The following is a 15,911-nucleotide window of genomic DNA, read 5'->3' on the forward strand; positions in this document are numbered from 1 at the left end:
ACTGATGGAAATCAGAGGAATCTGTTCACATAATCTCATCTTCAAGTGGCTACTGGGCTGATGACTATCCACTAAGTTCAATACGCTGAATAAATATCTTGAGTTTTTTCTCAAAGGAAAATTTCAGGCCACGATTCAACACTCACTCCCTAGTATGAGATGGCAGTCACTGTAACCACCATGTTGATTAGACCTACCCAGACTCAATGACAAGGGGAACCAAGAAATCACCTAGATAATCCAAGGCTTAAATTCAAACTACTGAGAAAGGAGGCTGACTTTCCTTGTATCCTTTTTTTGGCTAGCTAAGTGCCTCATTAATATCCCCTAGAATTTTAATTTCTGTTTCTCACCTGTCTTTGGAAAATACTGTAAGGCATTTTCTGTTTCTACTTCTCCCATCGACTCAGGTTCTTACATATAAATCTGAATAGCAGGTGTTGATGTGGAACAATGGCCTTTGAAGGGCAAACATTTCCTTTTAATCCAAACGCTCCAGACTGGCTGTCTCTGTTTCTTGCAGAATTGCTGAGCCCTTCACTGTACTTGTTACTAGATAGACTGACCTTAGTGTCCCTCCTGCTGGGACCCACTGAATCAGTGAAGTGAATATTTCAAGCCAAGTTTGCATGTCACTTGTCACATGGATGACACAGGTGACATTGGTCCCTGATCTCTCCTTTGCATTATCCGCAAGGTCTCTATATTACTCTGGTTCACTTTGCTAGTGGAGATCTGCCTGCTCAAGTTATAGGAGAGCAACAAGTACAGTGATACAAATTCATTTTATTTATGATAAAATTAAGACATGACAGCAGTGGGCATATACCTGGAGAAAACCATAATTCAGAAAGATACATGCACCTCAATGTTCATTGCAGCATTGCTTACAATAGCCAGGACATGGAAACAACCTAAATGTCCATCAACAGAGGAATGGAGAAAGAAGATGTGGTACACATATAGAGTGGAATATTACTCAGCCATAAAAGGAACAAAATAATGCTTTGCAGCAACATGGATGGACCTAGAGATTGTTGTACTGAGTGAGGTAAGTCAGACACAGAAAGACAAATATCATATGATATCGCTTATATGTGGAATCTTAAAAAAAAAAGAGTACAAATGAACTTATTTACAACACAGAAGTAGAGTCATGGATATAGAAAACAAACTTATGGTTACCAGGGGATAAGAGGCAGGAGGGATAAATTGGGAGATTGGGACTGACGTATACACACTACTATATATAAAACAGATAACTAATAAGAACCTGCTGTATAGCACAGGGAACTCTACTCAATACTCTGTAATGGCCTATATGGGAGAAGAATCTAAAAAAAAGGAGTGAATATATGTATATGAATAACTGATTCACTTTGCTGTATACCTGAAACTAATACATCATTGTAAATCAACTATACTCTAATAAAAATTTTTAAAAAAGAAGTAACAGCAAATGAAATGAAATACGGTTATCTAAACTGCATGTTTCATAGTCTTAGCTATCCAGCTGAGGTGTTTCTTTGAGAGAAGAGTATAGACGCCAGGTCCTCGAGGGTCTCCGCATTTCCCTGGAAGGCCAAAGGCAGTGATGCCTCTGAAAATGCCTTCACATATCAAAGGGCTCCCAGAATCTCCCTGGGGGAAAACAAGAGGAATGATGAAGACTGGCACCAAATATGACCACTAGCAGAATGGAAGAAATTCCATTTAATGTGGAGCCTTTAAGGTGAAGTTAAGACCAGCCTTGACTTACTTGACAATTAGTGCTTAAAAAACCCAAATGTTTGGGAATATTCAATAATATGTTCAAATTGGTTTTCTCGATTTGTTTATGAAGCAGTGAAAATTGAAATGAAACTTGTATTATTTGTGTAATCCACTAACGTTGAGACAAATTCTCTGCTTTAGAAACTCTCCTGTTTGTCATTTTCTCAAAATGTTTAATAATCGCTCAAGGGATAAAATAGTCAAATGCAGATTGGCCACTGAGGCAAAGAATAAAAGCCATGCTTTCTAGTTCCTCCAGCAGATAATTGTCTTCCCAAAGGAACAAAGCCGAAGCAACCTTTTCCTTCCCCTTCTCAAATAGACAGAAATTGCTACCTCGAGTCTCCTTTTTTTTTTAATGAGAAAGAAACATTTAATGAAATAAGTTATACAACAGTATCTCTAAAGAGCGTATTGAGTGCGAAAGACTCAAAATAAAATTCAACTAATCAACACAGTAATCATTGAAGAGAAAATTACATTTTAAAACTTGTGTTATTAATCTGCCAGTCTATCACCCTATATAGTATCAATGAACATTAAAATTAGACCTTGGAGGTCAATTCCTTCAAACTCCCACAAACACCATTCTTTTCTAGCAAACATCGTTCATTTAGTCAATATTTATGGAGCATCTACCATGTGCCATGTAGTCTTCTAGACACTAGGACTAAATCAGTGAACAAAATAGACAAAAAGAAAAAAAAATAGACAAAAAGTACTGCTCTCGTGGAATTTATGTTATTCTTTGATTTTCCTCCCGAGTCTCCTTAGAGCATCTGTTGCTAGATGGATGCTCCCGGCAAGTCAGTGATAACACTTTGGAACTGCCTGGTTCCACTAGGAGGGAGGCTTCAGTTAGCTGTAAATCATGCTTTATTCTTGTGCGTGAGCCACCCAATGTGTGACCTTGTATTCTCTCAAGGAACTTTAGAATCAGCATATTTAAATGTATTTAAGGTCTAGAGACCAGCTTGGCTGTTTCTGGCTTTAGGGAGGATGGGTGGTGCCAGATGAAGGGCTGTTGAGGCTTGTACACAGAGTTCTGCAAATGCAAGGCTCTGAGGGCTCAGCTCCATCCCAGTGAAATGAGAAGTGACACACCAGTGCTCAGAGCTTAAACCTTTGTCAAGGGTTCTTCTACTCCTATCTTTAAGCGGAGCCCAGTCCCAGCCCTTCTCAGGGCATATGGTAGGCAGGCTTGTGTGTACTTTGGAATGGATCATGCTTGGAAGTTGTTTCCAGGGGTTGAGCTCAGCTCTAGGAAGCTATGTGGTTTACCCTGGAGATCTTGAGTCTGTCTTGGGAATGCAGGCATTTCAGACTTACCTGGTTAAACGGCAGAGGAATTTTTGGGGGGTGATCAGATGGGGAAAACGTACTGAAGGCCCTAGAGGAACCCTGACTTCAGCTCTCCTCAGTGTTATATATTTTTCAGTTTAGATCTATATATGTTAATATGAAAAATGAGAAAAAATAGCTTCCTAGTGGTTTTCGATATAAAATCAAGAATTTGTAGTAGTTCAACCCAGGCACTAGCATGGTTTATGATGAACAACTCACCTGAGCTGAGAACATTAATTAATTTGACTGGAGCTTTGTGGTACGCGGGCCTCTCACTGTTGTGGCCTCTCCCTTGCAGAGCACAGGCTCCGGACGCACAGGCTCAGCGGCCATGGCTCACGGGGCCTAGCTGCTCCGCGGCATGTGGGATCTTCCTGGACCGGGGCACAAACCCGTGTCCTCTGCACCGGCAGGCGGACTCTCAACCACTGCGCCTCCAGGGAAGCCCTATCAAACTTCTTTTTAAAAGCACTAGGACGCTGTAGAAGCCAGTGTCATGACAAGGCAAAGAGTGACTTCACGTTCTCTACATCTGCATGAGTTAACCCAACAGCTAGAGTTTGGAATCTTATTTTACTTACACTGCAGGAATCTCTTCCACCTTGGAGGCTTCCGGCACAAATCATATTCAGTCCAATCGCAGGGTTATAATTATAGTGGCTTTGATCGTTGCAGATTTTTCTGTCTATGACGGTGACATTGACCTCTCTCAAAATATCAGACGGAGGTGAATTATTGCGAAACCTACCCCACCCTGCAACTTGACACATAGTTCCAGGTTTCACATCATCCCCCAATTTAGGGAGGGGAAGGATAGCCACGTTTTTATTAATTGTTGCTTTTTTGTTCAGCTGTTGGAAGACAAGCAAAAAGTTAACAGAATGAGATAATTAAGAATTTCATCCAATAAAAATGAATTAAAAAAACTAAAATTGTACACTTTTATTTAAATTCTAGCTGAACCCTCAGGGACCCCCATCCCCCACCCCCTTACGCAGCTACAGTCTGTAGTTATCGGGGCACTGAGAAAGGTTTCCATGTAGGTGGCCAGACTGTAGGAGCTTCTATACTTTCAATCAAAAGTATAATCAAAGGTTCGTACCTTCAGAAGTTTAAGATCACCCTCATGCGTGTCCTGGTCATAGCATGGATAGGGAAACTCTTTCTTAACAAACATGATCTGTTTTTCAGGCTCTTTCTTGGTTATTGAGTGAGCCCCAAGAACGATCTGGGATCTTCTGTTCCTGAAAACAGACACAACACCGTTAATTTGGTTTACTCTTTAAATCAGAAGCTGAGCATATTATGTGCTGATCAGTTTCATTGTCCCATTTGTAAATATGCTTGCTGTGAAAATACTTGTTTGTGGCTCAGAAAAAAATGTGTACTTTAAAGAATAAAAAGTGAATTGTTTATGAATTTATCATTACCATTATCATCATGATCACCTGCAGCTTATTTATAACAAGCTAAACTAGTTTCACTGAAAAACAAATGATAAGAGAATTCCATGGCAGCTAAGCCAAGTCTTGGGATCTTTGTTGGGATTTTACTGCCGTCCCCTCAACCTTCCTTTAGTTGTCATAGAGAATCAGGTTGCAGATGACTGGAAAACAGAGATCTCAGTAGTCTAGAGACAAAAGCAAAAGACACTCGATAGTTGTAGACTAATGCACTGAAGAAATCTTTGTAAGAGAACAGTAGACTTAAATGGGAAAACTTTCAGAGATAGATCGCTTAGTGGAAGACCCTATTTGCATGGCATTGAGTGTGTGTTTGAGGGGATGGTGGTCTGCAGGAGGGTCCCAGCATTCTTTCCTTTTATTACTCCATGCTAAAGGTTCATTTTGGTTAATAAAATCAAGATCCTCTCTGATGCATTAATGATGAAGGCCATTATCACTCACATCTTAGTGTATAAACTACACCAACCATATATTCACATTGCTGTTTTTCCATTACACAGCTGATATTAGTCTCACTTAAGACAGTAGAACAGTGCTTTCAGTAGACTATACTTTGATGATGAAATGTTCTATAGATCTGCTCTGTCCAATATGGAGCCCCGTGTAGGCTACTGAGGACTCGAAATGTGGCCAGTGAGACCGAGGACCTAAATTTGTAATTTGATTTAACTTTAATTAATGTAAATGTGTATAGCCATAGGTAATTACATAGCCAACATGATAGTGGTTATCATAATAGACAGAAGCTTGATTTAGGTTTAGAAGTTTGATTTAGGAGCAGAGAAAAGACCAGCCCTGGAAGAGGTTTGAAGGCAGTGGTTGACGGTGGTTAAGAGATGGCTGAAGGCGTGAGAAGTTCATAAGAAAAACAGGAAGGCATTCAAAAGAAGCTTTCTCTGCTTGACAGTGGTGCTCAGGCCCCTGAGGGGACACTGAAATTTTCACCCTTCTGCACCATCTTGAAGTCAAGATCAGAAGCATCTAGGGAAGCTCTAGGGGAGATCTTCCGGAAGAGCTCTGGTTGATGCTTCCTCATTGGTCGGATTCTTTGGGGCCGAGCCTGGGCTCAACTCCCTTTTGGGGTAAAGCAATTTGTCAAAGATGTAAGCGATGTAAAGATCTTGTGGCTTTAGTGGTATTTACTGTCTTCATTAATATTCCCCCAAGTTAGAATATCTCCACGAATGTTTTTTAAACCCAAGCACTTACAGGTTACAGTGAGCTGCAGTCAATACCCAGTCTTTTGCAATCAAAGCCCCGGCACAGATGCTTTTCTCTTGAAGTAGCACCATGTAGGGTCTTGAATGAGGAGTCACTTCATTTCCTCCAATAATTTTTACACAGAGATCTGTTAAAAAGAAAAAGACAAGTCATATCAGTGACCCCTCCAAAGAGTTCTACCTAAAGCCATGTTTCTAAGACTAGACACGCATTTCCCACTTAGAGACGAGGGGAGATGAGGGCATCCTCCCCATCTTCATGTGGATTTCAGATATCTGAATGTAAATCCCATTCCTGTTGGACTTTCTGAGAAGGTCTTGCTCTTTCATCCACAGAAACCATGCCTTTGGCCGTTCCAGGGATTATCAGGCTGGAAATCTGTCACAACCGCTGACCTCAGGCCTCAGGGCTTGCAAAGGCAGACAACTGTGCATGGGTTTATACCAGTAACACAAGGAGCCGCTGGTGATGATGACAACCTTGAGTGCTCTCCCACACCTCTCCCTTTCTGGCTAAGTATTAATTTGGGGAAGCAGGGTGGCTTTTAGAAGCTTGAAAACCACCCTTTTTGTCCCAAGCCCTTGCAAAACCCCACAGCTTACAAACTGATATTAGTACCTGTTAGCTGTGAGCCTACCCTTGAGTTCTTTGGTCATTGTGAAACTTTTGCTTATTGAAATTTGCACTCTTCTCACTCATAAATTGAGAGAATAATATCTTTTGCAACTGAAGCTCCCCTTCAATCTCCAGACTGTACCACATGGTTTAATTTAAGCCCTTTTCCAATGAAGAGAGGAGAGAAGATGCTATAGGGAGAGAATTCTACCTTAGTAAAATTTCTTTGGTGATAGAACAAGAGTAGAGATTCACTATTAGCGAACAGTGAGACCAAAGCACGAGGCAAACCATACACGTTGGTTGAGAGGATCTTATGCCCGTGTGATATACTCTCAGCATCACCTTCCTACACCAGATGTTCTTGGATTCTCCCCAAACATTTCTCCTGACTATTGGCTGGGACTCAGGTTTGCTTCAATAGGGCACAGTGCCTGTTACTCCATTATTAAAGCTAACTCATTGCCAGATTTACAATGAGGTGTAAATGATGAGAGTGGGGGAAGGGGAAGTTGGTTTCCAGAAGGGAGTTGGGAAGGAGAAGTCCTAGACTCTAGAAGTAAAAAGATAAGGAACTTAGAGAAACCAAGAGAACTTCACCTACATCTCAATTTTCCTTGGGTGTATCACAAATAGATGGATTTCAAAGATGCATCTTTGGACCGTCTGGGCTGCAGAAATCATAAACTCAGTATAATAGTTCGTTTTGCAGAGTCCTGTGTTTGGTGAGCACAAATACCACCTCAGAAAAAGTCCCCACATCCCACAACCTAGGATTCGGGAATAGGATTTAGAGCAGGTGAGAAGCTTTTAAAACTAGCAATTCTTGGTTCCCACCCAGAATCACAATAAATTAAAATCACTGGGGCTGGGATATCAGCATTGTTTCAAACCCTCCAGAGGATTCTAACGTGTAGAAGGATTGAGACCTCCCGTCCAGAGCATCAAGTCTTGCTTTGCTGTGTCTGTTCCTTTTAGGGACCCACATTGCTCTCTCTGACCACAGGAAACAAAGAGTAAGTTGCTTTTGTTGTTTCCTTTGAAGAAAAGATAAGAGTGGATTTTAAAAATCTGCTCTGTTTTCACTGTTGTGGAGGATTTAACGTGCCTGACCATAGTCGTGCTATGCCATACTTATAGTACTCTGCCCACCCTTTTGTTTCTAATGCCCTGTAACCTTATTATTTCTAAAACTTTTAGGTGCAAGATAAGCTAGAGAACTTCCTTGGGAATTTTTGGTAAGCTAGGTTGTTGCATCAGCACCTGCCCACCACTTCCATCTCCAAAAGCTGCCAGAATGTGGGGAAAACCCATGGCTGCTCCACATTTGTCAGCACAGTTCAGCCTAGCCCCAGAGTGCTTTTCACTGCCGAGAAAGTTTTTAAGGAACATCTAGAGCTACCCCGGGGCTATTACCCTTCTAGCGATAATCCCATGACTTCTGCAGCATTTCAAACAGACGCATGTGCAACTCACACAAAACCAGGCAACTTGGTTACTACTTAGTACGTCAAAGAATAAGCGTAATACAAAACACTATAGCACTTCCAAAGAGTCAATGCGAGGATGCTCCCAATGTCCTAATGTATTCCCAAGGACACACTAACCTAGAGAAATAATGATAAATATTTGAATCATTCCTGATTCTTGGGGTGTGTCTAGGTCATGTTTAAAAATATATATATTTATTTATTATTGAAGTATTGTCGATTTTGTCATTAAAGCTATCTATGCATTTTCTGCAGCAAGAAAGGCTGAGGCATCACTATTCCTTCCCTGAAAGGTCCTATTTGTTTTCCTAACTTAAGAACTTTTTGTTTGTTTGTTTACTTGTTTTTACAGTGTCCTTTTTGGCAGTTTTCAAGCCCCAAGTTGGCAGCACTGGTGGTTCTATTATCTTTTGTAAAGGAATTGTAAAGAAGAAAGAAGGTTGTTTTTCTTTCTAAAATAAAGATACATGTAGAATCCAAGAAAGAATGTTAAGGCTTGCGAGAAAAAAATCTCCTCTTAGTACACTTAGCTAATATTGCCAAAGGGTCTGCTCCATTTTGCTTAATTGCTATAATGGAAATGACAAGAATCAGTCTTACCTTCAGGAATTAGAAGGAGGAAAATGACCATTGAGAGAGTGGCTGCCAGAAAGGTAGAGGAGTTCCTCATTGTGGCTGGTGTCCCCACGTCAATCAATGTGAAAATCTGTTTTCAGTTCTTGATTGGCTCTTATTTATATATCGAGAGTACAAAGGATGTGGTTTCCTTTCTTTTCTTTCTTTCCAATTTCAAAGTTGAGTATTAGGAAAAAGAAAAAACAAACCACAAGTGAGAACAGTGAGTAATCACTCATCTGTGGGCATGCTTTCCTTGGCTAGGATTGCTGAGGGGAGAGGGTTGTAATTCTACAGAGTGGGTGGGGACAATGGGCCCTCGTTGCCATCAGAACATAGTATACAAGAAGAGACTCCAAATGTTTCAGCTGAGATTTCGTGGATTCTAGTTTTCATCAGCAGCAACATTATCTTTTCTATTCACAAATGAAAGCTCTTTAAAGACTTAAATCAGAGATTTAAAATTGGCCACCTAAAAGTTGGTCACCAACCAAGTGTCTTTCTAGTCATCTCCTTGGATTTTGTAAGGATTAATCAGCTAAGGGCACGTGGAAATATATAGGATGGAGGCTTATCTATTCATAAGCTCCTGCTTGGATTTTCCTTCCCCACTTTGTGGAGGGTAACTTATTGTGTCCCTGTCTGGAGTTTGGCAGGTGGGGACAGAGGCTGGTGCGGTAGGGAGGGTTAGCTCTCTCCAGTCCCCTGATTGGGCTTCCCCTGATCATTTGATTTTACAACTTTAGACATATGGAAGTATCTCTGAGTTGCTCCTTCCTTCCTCCCTTCCTGTCTTTCCCTCCTATCCTTCCTTTCTTCCTTCCTTCCTTCTTTCTGGAGTTAGCTAAGAAAGGAAAATGGGTGTCAGACATGGCTACTTTGTTCCAGTAAGGAAAATATCTCACTCTAAGAAGGATCATCCTCAGTCCCTGAGCGAACAGTATTCAGTGTGCTTTCTATTAGAAATGTCTTTAGCTCTTTTTCTGAGCTGAGGATGTGGTCTTTATTATATGACATGTATATGGTCATAGGCTTGATCAGGGTGTTTGGTGTTAACCAGCCATCCCCAGAATTAACACCCTGATGACTTCAGACTCAGAGGTTGCTTTTTCAGAAATCACATGACCTTGGAAGGAAGCCCTACTGAGATACCTGTGTTTCCTTTTCCCAGATATTACTAGGGTATCAAAGATGAACCATTTTCAGTAAAGCAGTGGGATACCCTGCTTCTGTTTTTGGTGAATAATTTTAGTGCAGACTTTAAAAAAAAATCAAATTTTAATTGACTACAGCTACTGAAAATTTCCTAAAGGAAACATTGATAATTCTGTTTCTTTTTGTGTGACTATGGTTACCTTTCCTAGACTCATGTTGACTTTTAACAGCTTTCCGAGATATAATTTACATACCATCAAGTTCACTCGTTTGAAGTGTATAATTCAATGGCTTTTAGTGTATTTCTAGAGTTGTGTAACCATCACCATAATCTGATTCTAGTACATTTTTATCATTCCCCAAAGAAGCCTCATAGTCATTAGCAGTCACTCAGCATTACCCTCCTTCCCCCACTCCCCTGCCCTAGACAACCTCTAATCCACTTTCTGTCTCCTTAGACTTGCCTATTTTGGACATTTCATATAAATGGAATCGTATAATATGTGGTCTTTTGTGACTGATTTCTTTCATTTAGCATAATGCTTTTGAGGTTCATCTATATTATAGCATGTATTAGTGTTTTATTCCTTTTTATTGCCAAATAATATTCCATCATATGGAAATATCACATTTTATTTACCATTTCAGCAGGTGATATACATTTGGGTTGTTTCTACTTTTTACCTATTATGAATAATGCTGCTATGAACATTTATGTACGAATTTTTGGGTGGACATACGTTTTCATTTGGGGTGCGGGCATAAACCTAGGAGCGGGATTACTGGGTCATATTGTAGCTACGTTTAACATCTTGAGGAACTTCTAAACTATTTTCCAGAGTGGCTGCATCATTTTACGTTCCCATCAACAGCGAAGGTTCCAGCTTTCTAAATTATTGCCAGTGCTTGCTATTAGTATTCTTTTTTATAATTGCTATTCTAGTGGGTATGAAACAGTTTCTTATTTTGGTTTTGATTTGCACTTCTGTGATGACTGATGACTAATGTTGAGTTTCTTTTTATGGGCTTCCTAGTTATTTGTATATCTTATTTGGAGAAATGGCTATTCAAAAATGTTGCTTGTTTTTTGACTGACTTATTTGTCTTTTTATTATTGAGTTGTAAGTGTTCTTTATATGTTCTGGATATGAGCCCCTTATAAAATAAATGATTTCCAAATATTTTCTCCCAGTCTGTGGGTTGTCTTTTATTTCTCTTGATGGTGTCTTTCGGAAGTACAAAAGTTTTAAATTTTGATGAAGTCCAACTTATCCATCTCTTTTATCACTTGTGCCTTTAGTTTCACATCTGAAAAATCACTGACTAATCCAAGATCACAGAGATTTACTCTTAGATTTTCTTCTAAGAGTGTTACAGTTTTAGTACTTACATTTAGGTCGCCTTTTTAATTTTGTCTGGTTCAAATTAATTTTTGTGTGTGGTTTGAGGTAGGGGTCCAACTTCATTCTCTTGCATGTGGATATTCATTTGTCCCAGAATTATTTCTTAAAAAGACTATTCTTTCCCAAGGAATTGTCTTGATCCCTTTGTCAAAAATCAGTTTGCCATAAACGTTAGAGTTTATTTCTGGACTCTCAATTTATAACATTATCTGTCTTTATGTCAGTACCGTATTGGCATATGTTCCTTATGCCAGTGCCATACTATCTTAATTACTGAGGCTTTGTAGAAAGTTTTGAAATTGAAAGGTGTGTGTCCACTAACTTTCCCACTAACTTTGTTCATTCTAACGTGGAGGCTAAAGATGTTTTGACTGTAAAGTATAAATTCTAAAAATTGTGTATTAAGGCTGTTTATTTACGTTCTTGGGAAAAATTTTAATTTATTCCAGCTGTGAATGAGCCATTGCACTATTGTAAGCCAGTAGTTCTCAAAGTGTGGTTGGTGAACCCCTAGGGGTTCCTGAAACCTTTTCAGGGGTCTGCAAGATTAAAATTATTTTCATAATAATACTAAGGTGTTGGTTTTTCATCTGTGTTGACATTTTCACTGATGTCACAAAGGGAAGGACGGATAAAACTGCTGTTGCCTTAGCACAAATCAGTAGCACCAAACTGTACTAGTAGGTCAGACACTCTCAGAAGAGAAAACCAGTTTCAACTAAGAATTTCTTTGACGACTGATGGGAACATACTGTATAGCTTCGGGAAGGCTACCTAATGCACTGTGGTAACCTAAATGGGAGGGAACTCCAAAAGGGAAGGGATATCTGCATGTGTATGGCTGATTCATTTTGTTGTGCAGTGGAGGCTAACACAACATTGTAAAGCAACCATACTGCAATAAAAATTTAAAAAAAAAAGAATGTCTTTGATGAGACAGTAGAAACAGGAAAATTTTAAAAAAATGTAATACATCTTTACCCTGTAGTAAATGTCTCTTTAATATTCTCTGTGATGTGAGAACTGTGCAAAATATGCATGAAACACGTTGGTTACACATGAAAGTACAATGGTTGCTTTGGGGAAAGGCACTGGTGCAATTGGTTGAGTTGTGAACTTATCTGTCTCTTTCATGGAATACTATTTTTATTCGAAAGAATGCTAACAGACAAAATATGATTATTCAGACTTGGGTATCTGACAGACATTTTCTCAAACATGAATGAAGTGAGCCTGTTGCTTTAGAGAAAACAACTGACAACGTGTTGCTAATGATAAAATTAGAGCTTTCAAGTGAAAATTAGAATTTTGGGAACACTTGTGTCTGCTATCACGAGCTTGACATCTTCCAAACACTTAAGGACTTTCCCAATGAGATGATAGTGACATTAACAAATGTATTTTAAAACATACTGTGCAATGAATGTGTCAACATTTGGAAAATCTACATAACTCAATGAATCGATATTTTTCAAGAAAGCAATGCATGCTGTTACATGCACTTGTATTTGAATTTGCTGTCCTCTTTCCACGGTCATAGAGGAGTGAATCAGCTATTGGGGAAAAGGCCTGGAATCATACTGATTGATACATTACATAAATATTTATTGAATGCCTCTCAGGTGCCAGACACAGTGTAAATGCTGGGGATAAGAAGCAAAGGTGAATAAAACACATTTAATCTTTGCCATTATGGAGCATAGAGTCTACTAAGGAAGACATGTGAAATGATTTTAAATTGTTGTAAGTAACATAAAGGAAAAAAATTGGGTGCCGAAATGGAGAATACTAAGGGACGGCCTGTCTCAGAGAAGATGAGCAGCTGACGTTAAAGCCCAGAACTGCCGGATGAAAGGGTGCCAACCTGAGAAAACCTAGTTTATGGGGAGTGAGTGTGTGTGCAGGTGTGAATGTGAGTGCCTGTGGGGATGGGGACGTATGTGAGAGTGTATGTGTGAGGGCAGGTGGGTGGTCACAAAGCCTGGTGCATGTGTGTGTGTGTATGTGTGGAACTGAGAGAAGAATATTGGCACAGCCAGAGTGGAGTGAGTGAGGCAGAGACTCCAGCTCGAGCAGGGCCTTGTACACCATGGGAAGTTCAGATCTGTTCTCAATGTCTGTGAAAAGGCCTCTGTTAGAGGACATTTTATTTACACACTTCTGGAACAGGGTGATGTTCTTGTCCTCTCCGCTCATGACAGATTGAGGAAACCAAGGCCCAGAGAGCTTGAATGGTTTCTTCAGAGTCCTGGGGTGTGTCAGAGGCAGAGTGAGATCAGGAGCTCTGTCCCAGGTTCACTGCTCTTCTTACTCTGCCAGTCAGGGCTGCAGACGAATCGCTTCTGTAGCTGGGTTTCTGCTTAGAGAAGGTACAGTTCTTTTTGTACAAGTTGTCTCAGTGTTCTCAGTGGGGGAGATTGCTCAGGGCTGAGTGCCTTGTAGGTAACAAGCATTCAATATTTGGAATTGTCTCATTGGATACACAGAAATGTCTATTTCTACATATTTTAAAGAAGAGATAATTTAGACTTGGAGAGGGAAGGAGCAGGAAAACTGACATTTCAGAGAGTATTTTCTTGTAAGTAAGGCTTCTGAACTGCTCCAGGCTTCAGCATCCTTCTCTACATGGTGAGGGAGAGAGTTGGACTAAGTGCTCTTTGGAGCCCTTCTAGGCTTAACAGTCAGTGAATATACAAGGCCAGGGTGTGGGTTTCTGAAACCACTGTTTTGATCACTTGGGGTTCTTTCAGCATGGGCTTTATGCACGCTGGGTTTCAGTGAGTGGAGGTTGCTGGGTGTGCCTTCCAGGCACTGTACTTTGAACAACATGGATTTAAATTTCGAGCGTCCACTTATCCATAGATTTTTTTCCCCACTAAATAAGCACTACCGTGCTACTTGATCCTAGGTTGGTTCAATCCGCAGATTCGGAACCGTGGATATGGAGGGCCAACTATAAAGTTATACATGGATTTTTCGGCTGTCCAGAGGGTCAGTGCCCCTAACCCCTGCTGTTGTTCAAGGGTCAACTATATAAATAAAGGTCAGGGGGAGGGGGAGGGAGCATGCATTGGATGTGTGTGCAATGCGATTTTAAGCAGGGAAATTTAGGAAGGTGTGTTGAGAAGGTGACACTTTAGCAAAGATTTGGAGGATGGTAGGGTGCTAGTCATGAAGATATCTGGGGGAACTTTCCAGGAATAGGGGAAAAGCCCTAAGTGGGTTCCTGGTGAGTATGAGGAAGGGCAGGAAGGCCAGCATGGCTCGAGAGAAGAGAGTGGGGCGAGCACAGAAGGAAATGAAGTCAGGGGAATGCTGGAGACAAAACTGTGAGGGCCTCATGGGACCTTGACCCCAACAGAAACAGGAGCCGTTGCTGGGCTTTGAGCAGGGGAGAGACATGAGCTGAAGTGTCTGAACAGGATCACTTTGGCTGCCGTTCAGGGAGCAGACTGAATGGGGGCAAGGGAGGAAGCGGTGAGGTTAGGAGGTGACTGCAGTGATTTAGGACGGAGCGGATGGTGGGCTGGACCCAGCAGGTAGCAGCAGAGGTCATAAGATATAGTCTGATTCTGGATATATATTGAAGGTAGGGCAGGTAATAGTCCCTTGCAGAATGGATGTGCAGTGAAAGAAAAAGAGAAGAGTCCAAAAGACTCCAGAATTTTTGGTCTGAGCAACGGGGAGGTTGGAGGATGGAGCTACCATGAAATAATGGGGAAGTCTAGAGTTGACGCAGGTTTGGGAGGGAAGATATGAGGTCTGCCCCAGACAGGTTGCGCTTCAGATGTCTGCTAGACACCCAAGTGGAGCTTTAGAGTAAGGCAGCTGGCTCTAGCAGCCTGGAGTTAGGGAGATGTCTGTGCTAAAGACAGATTAGGAATTATCAGCGTGTAGATGGCGCACCGTCTCCAGAGTCATAGAACCTAAATGCCATGGGAGAGGGAGTGAGGATGGAGAAGAAAAGTCCCGGGATTTAGCTGCGACTCTCCCCAGCATGAAGAGGTAGAAGAGAAGAGGAGGTCCAGCAATGGGGACTGAGGAGGAGGGACCTGTGAAGTAGGAGGAGGGCCAGGAGAGAGCGGCGTGCTGGAAACCAAGTGAAGAAAGCGCTTCAAAGAGGAAGAAGAGGGCTTCCCTGGTGGCGCAGTGGTTGAGAGTCTGCCTGCCTATGCAGGGCACGCGGGTTCGTGCCCCAGTCCGGGAAGATCCCACATGCCGCGGAGCGGCTGGTCCTGTGAGCCATGACCGCTGGGCCTGCGCGTCCGGAGCCTGTGCTCCGCAACGGGAGAGGCCGCAAGAGCGAGAGGCCCACGCACCGAAAAAAAGAGGAGGAAGAGCTCCACTGTGTCAAATACTGCTGGGAAGGCAAGTAAAAGGGGACTGAAAACTGACCATTGGGTTTAACAAAATGAAGCCCTTGACGAGCCGTTTCCGTAGAGCGTGGGGCAAAAGCCAAATTGCAGTTTCAGAGAGAATGGAAAGAGAGAAATTGGAGTATAGACGTCTCATTTGAGGAGTTTTGACATAGAGCAAAACAGAGAAATGGGGGAAATGCCTGGAGAGGGAGTCTTGTTTTCTTTTTGTTAAGCTGGGGAGGGTAGAAGCATGTTTATATGCTTATGGGAATGGAAAAAATTGGGGATGAGGTGGCGGGCTGGGGAGGGATGCAGAATTGCTGGAGCTGACGTCTTTGAGTTGGTGAGAGGCACTCCTGAAAATCCATGTTGCAGTTTGCTCTTTGCTGAAGCTCTGGAGGCCTAACCCTCGTACCCAAACTTGGAGGAGAGTAATGTTTAAAATGGAGAGCAGATTTAGCACACTATCGT

At 41.4% G+C, this 15,911-nt stretch overlaps 1 protein-coding gene across 1 annotated transcript; it reads right to left on the minus strand.

Annotated features, from left to right (window-relative positions):
• Positions 1–766: 766 nt before the first annotated feature.
• Positions 767–8,744, minus strand: GZMA (granzyme A). Its single transcript, XM_024765369.1, has 5 exons — positions 8,510–8,744; positions 5,793–5,931; positions 4,220–4,361; positions 3,699–3,968; positions 767–1,641 (listed from the first exon to the last, which is right to left on the minus strand). The coding sequence occupies exons 1-5, from the start codon at positions 8,577–8,579 to the stop codon at positions 1,480–1,482; spliced, it is 783 nt and encodes a 260-aa protein (XP_024621137.1). The 5' UTR covers positions 8,580–8,744; the 3' UTR covers positions 767–1,479.
• Positions 8,745–15,911: the final 7,167 nt, after the last annotated feature.

This window comes from Neophocaena asiaeorientalis, unplaced genomic scaffold, assembly GCF_003031525.2.
Source record: "Neophocaena asiaeorientalis asiaeorientalis breed wild unplaced genomic scaffold, Neophocaena_asiaeorientalis_V1.1 scaffold198, whole genome shotgun sequence".
Classification (NCBI taxonomy): Eukaryota; Metazoa; Chordata; class Mammalia; order Artiodactyla; family Phocoenidae; genus Neophocaena; species Neophocaena asiaeorientalis.

Bases quoted from the DNA above. Each gene is read 5' to 3' on its own strand.
- GZMA (XM_024765369.1), bottom strand. From the start codon at position 8,579: ATGAGGAACTCCTCTACCTTTCTGGCAGCCACTCTCTCAATGGTCATT. The intron at 5,932-8,509 runs GTAAGACTGATT...TCTTTTTAACAG, and splicing joins CCTCCTTCTAATTCCTGAAG to ATCTCTGTGTAAAAATTATT. The intron at 3,969-4,219 runs GTACGAACCTTT...GTCTTCCAACAG, and splicing joins GTGATCTTAAACTTCTGAAG to CTGAACAAAAAAGCAACAAT.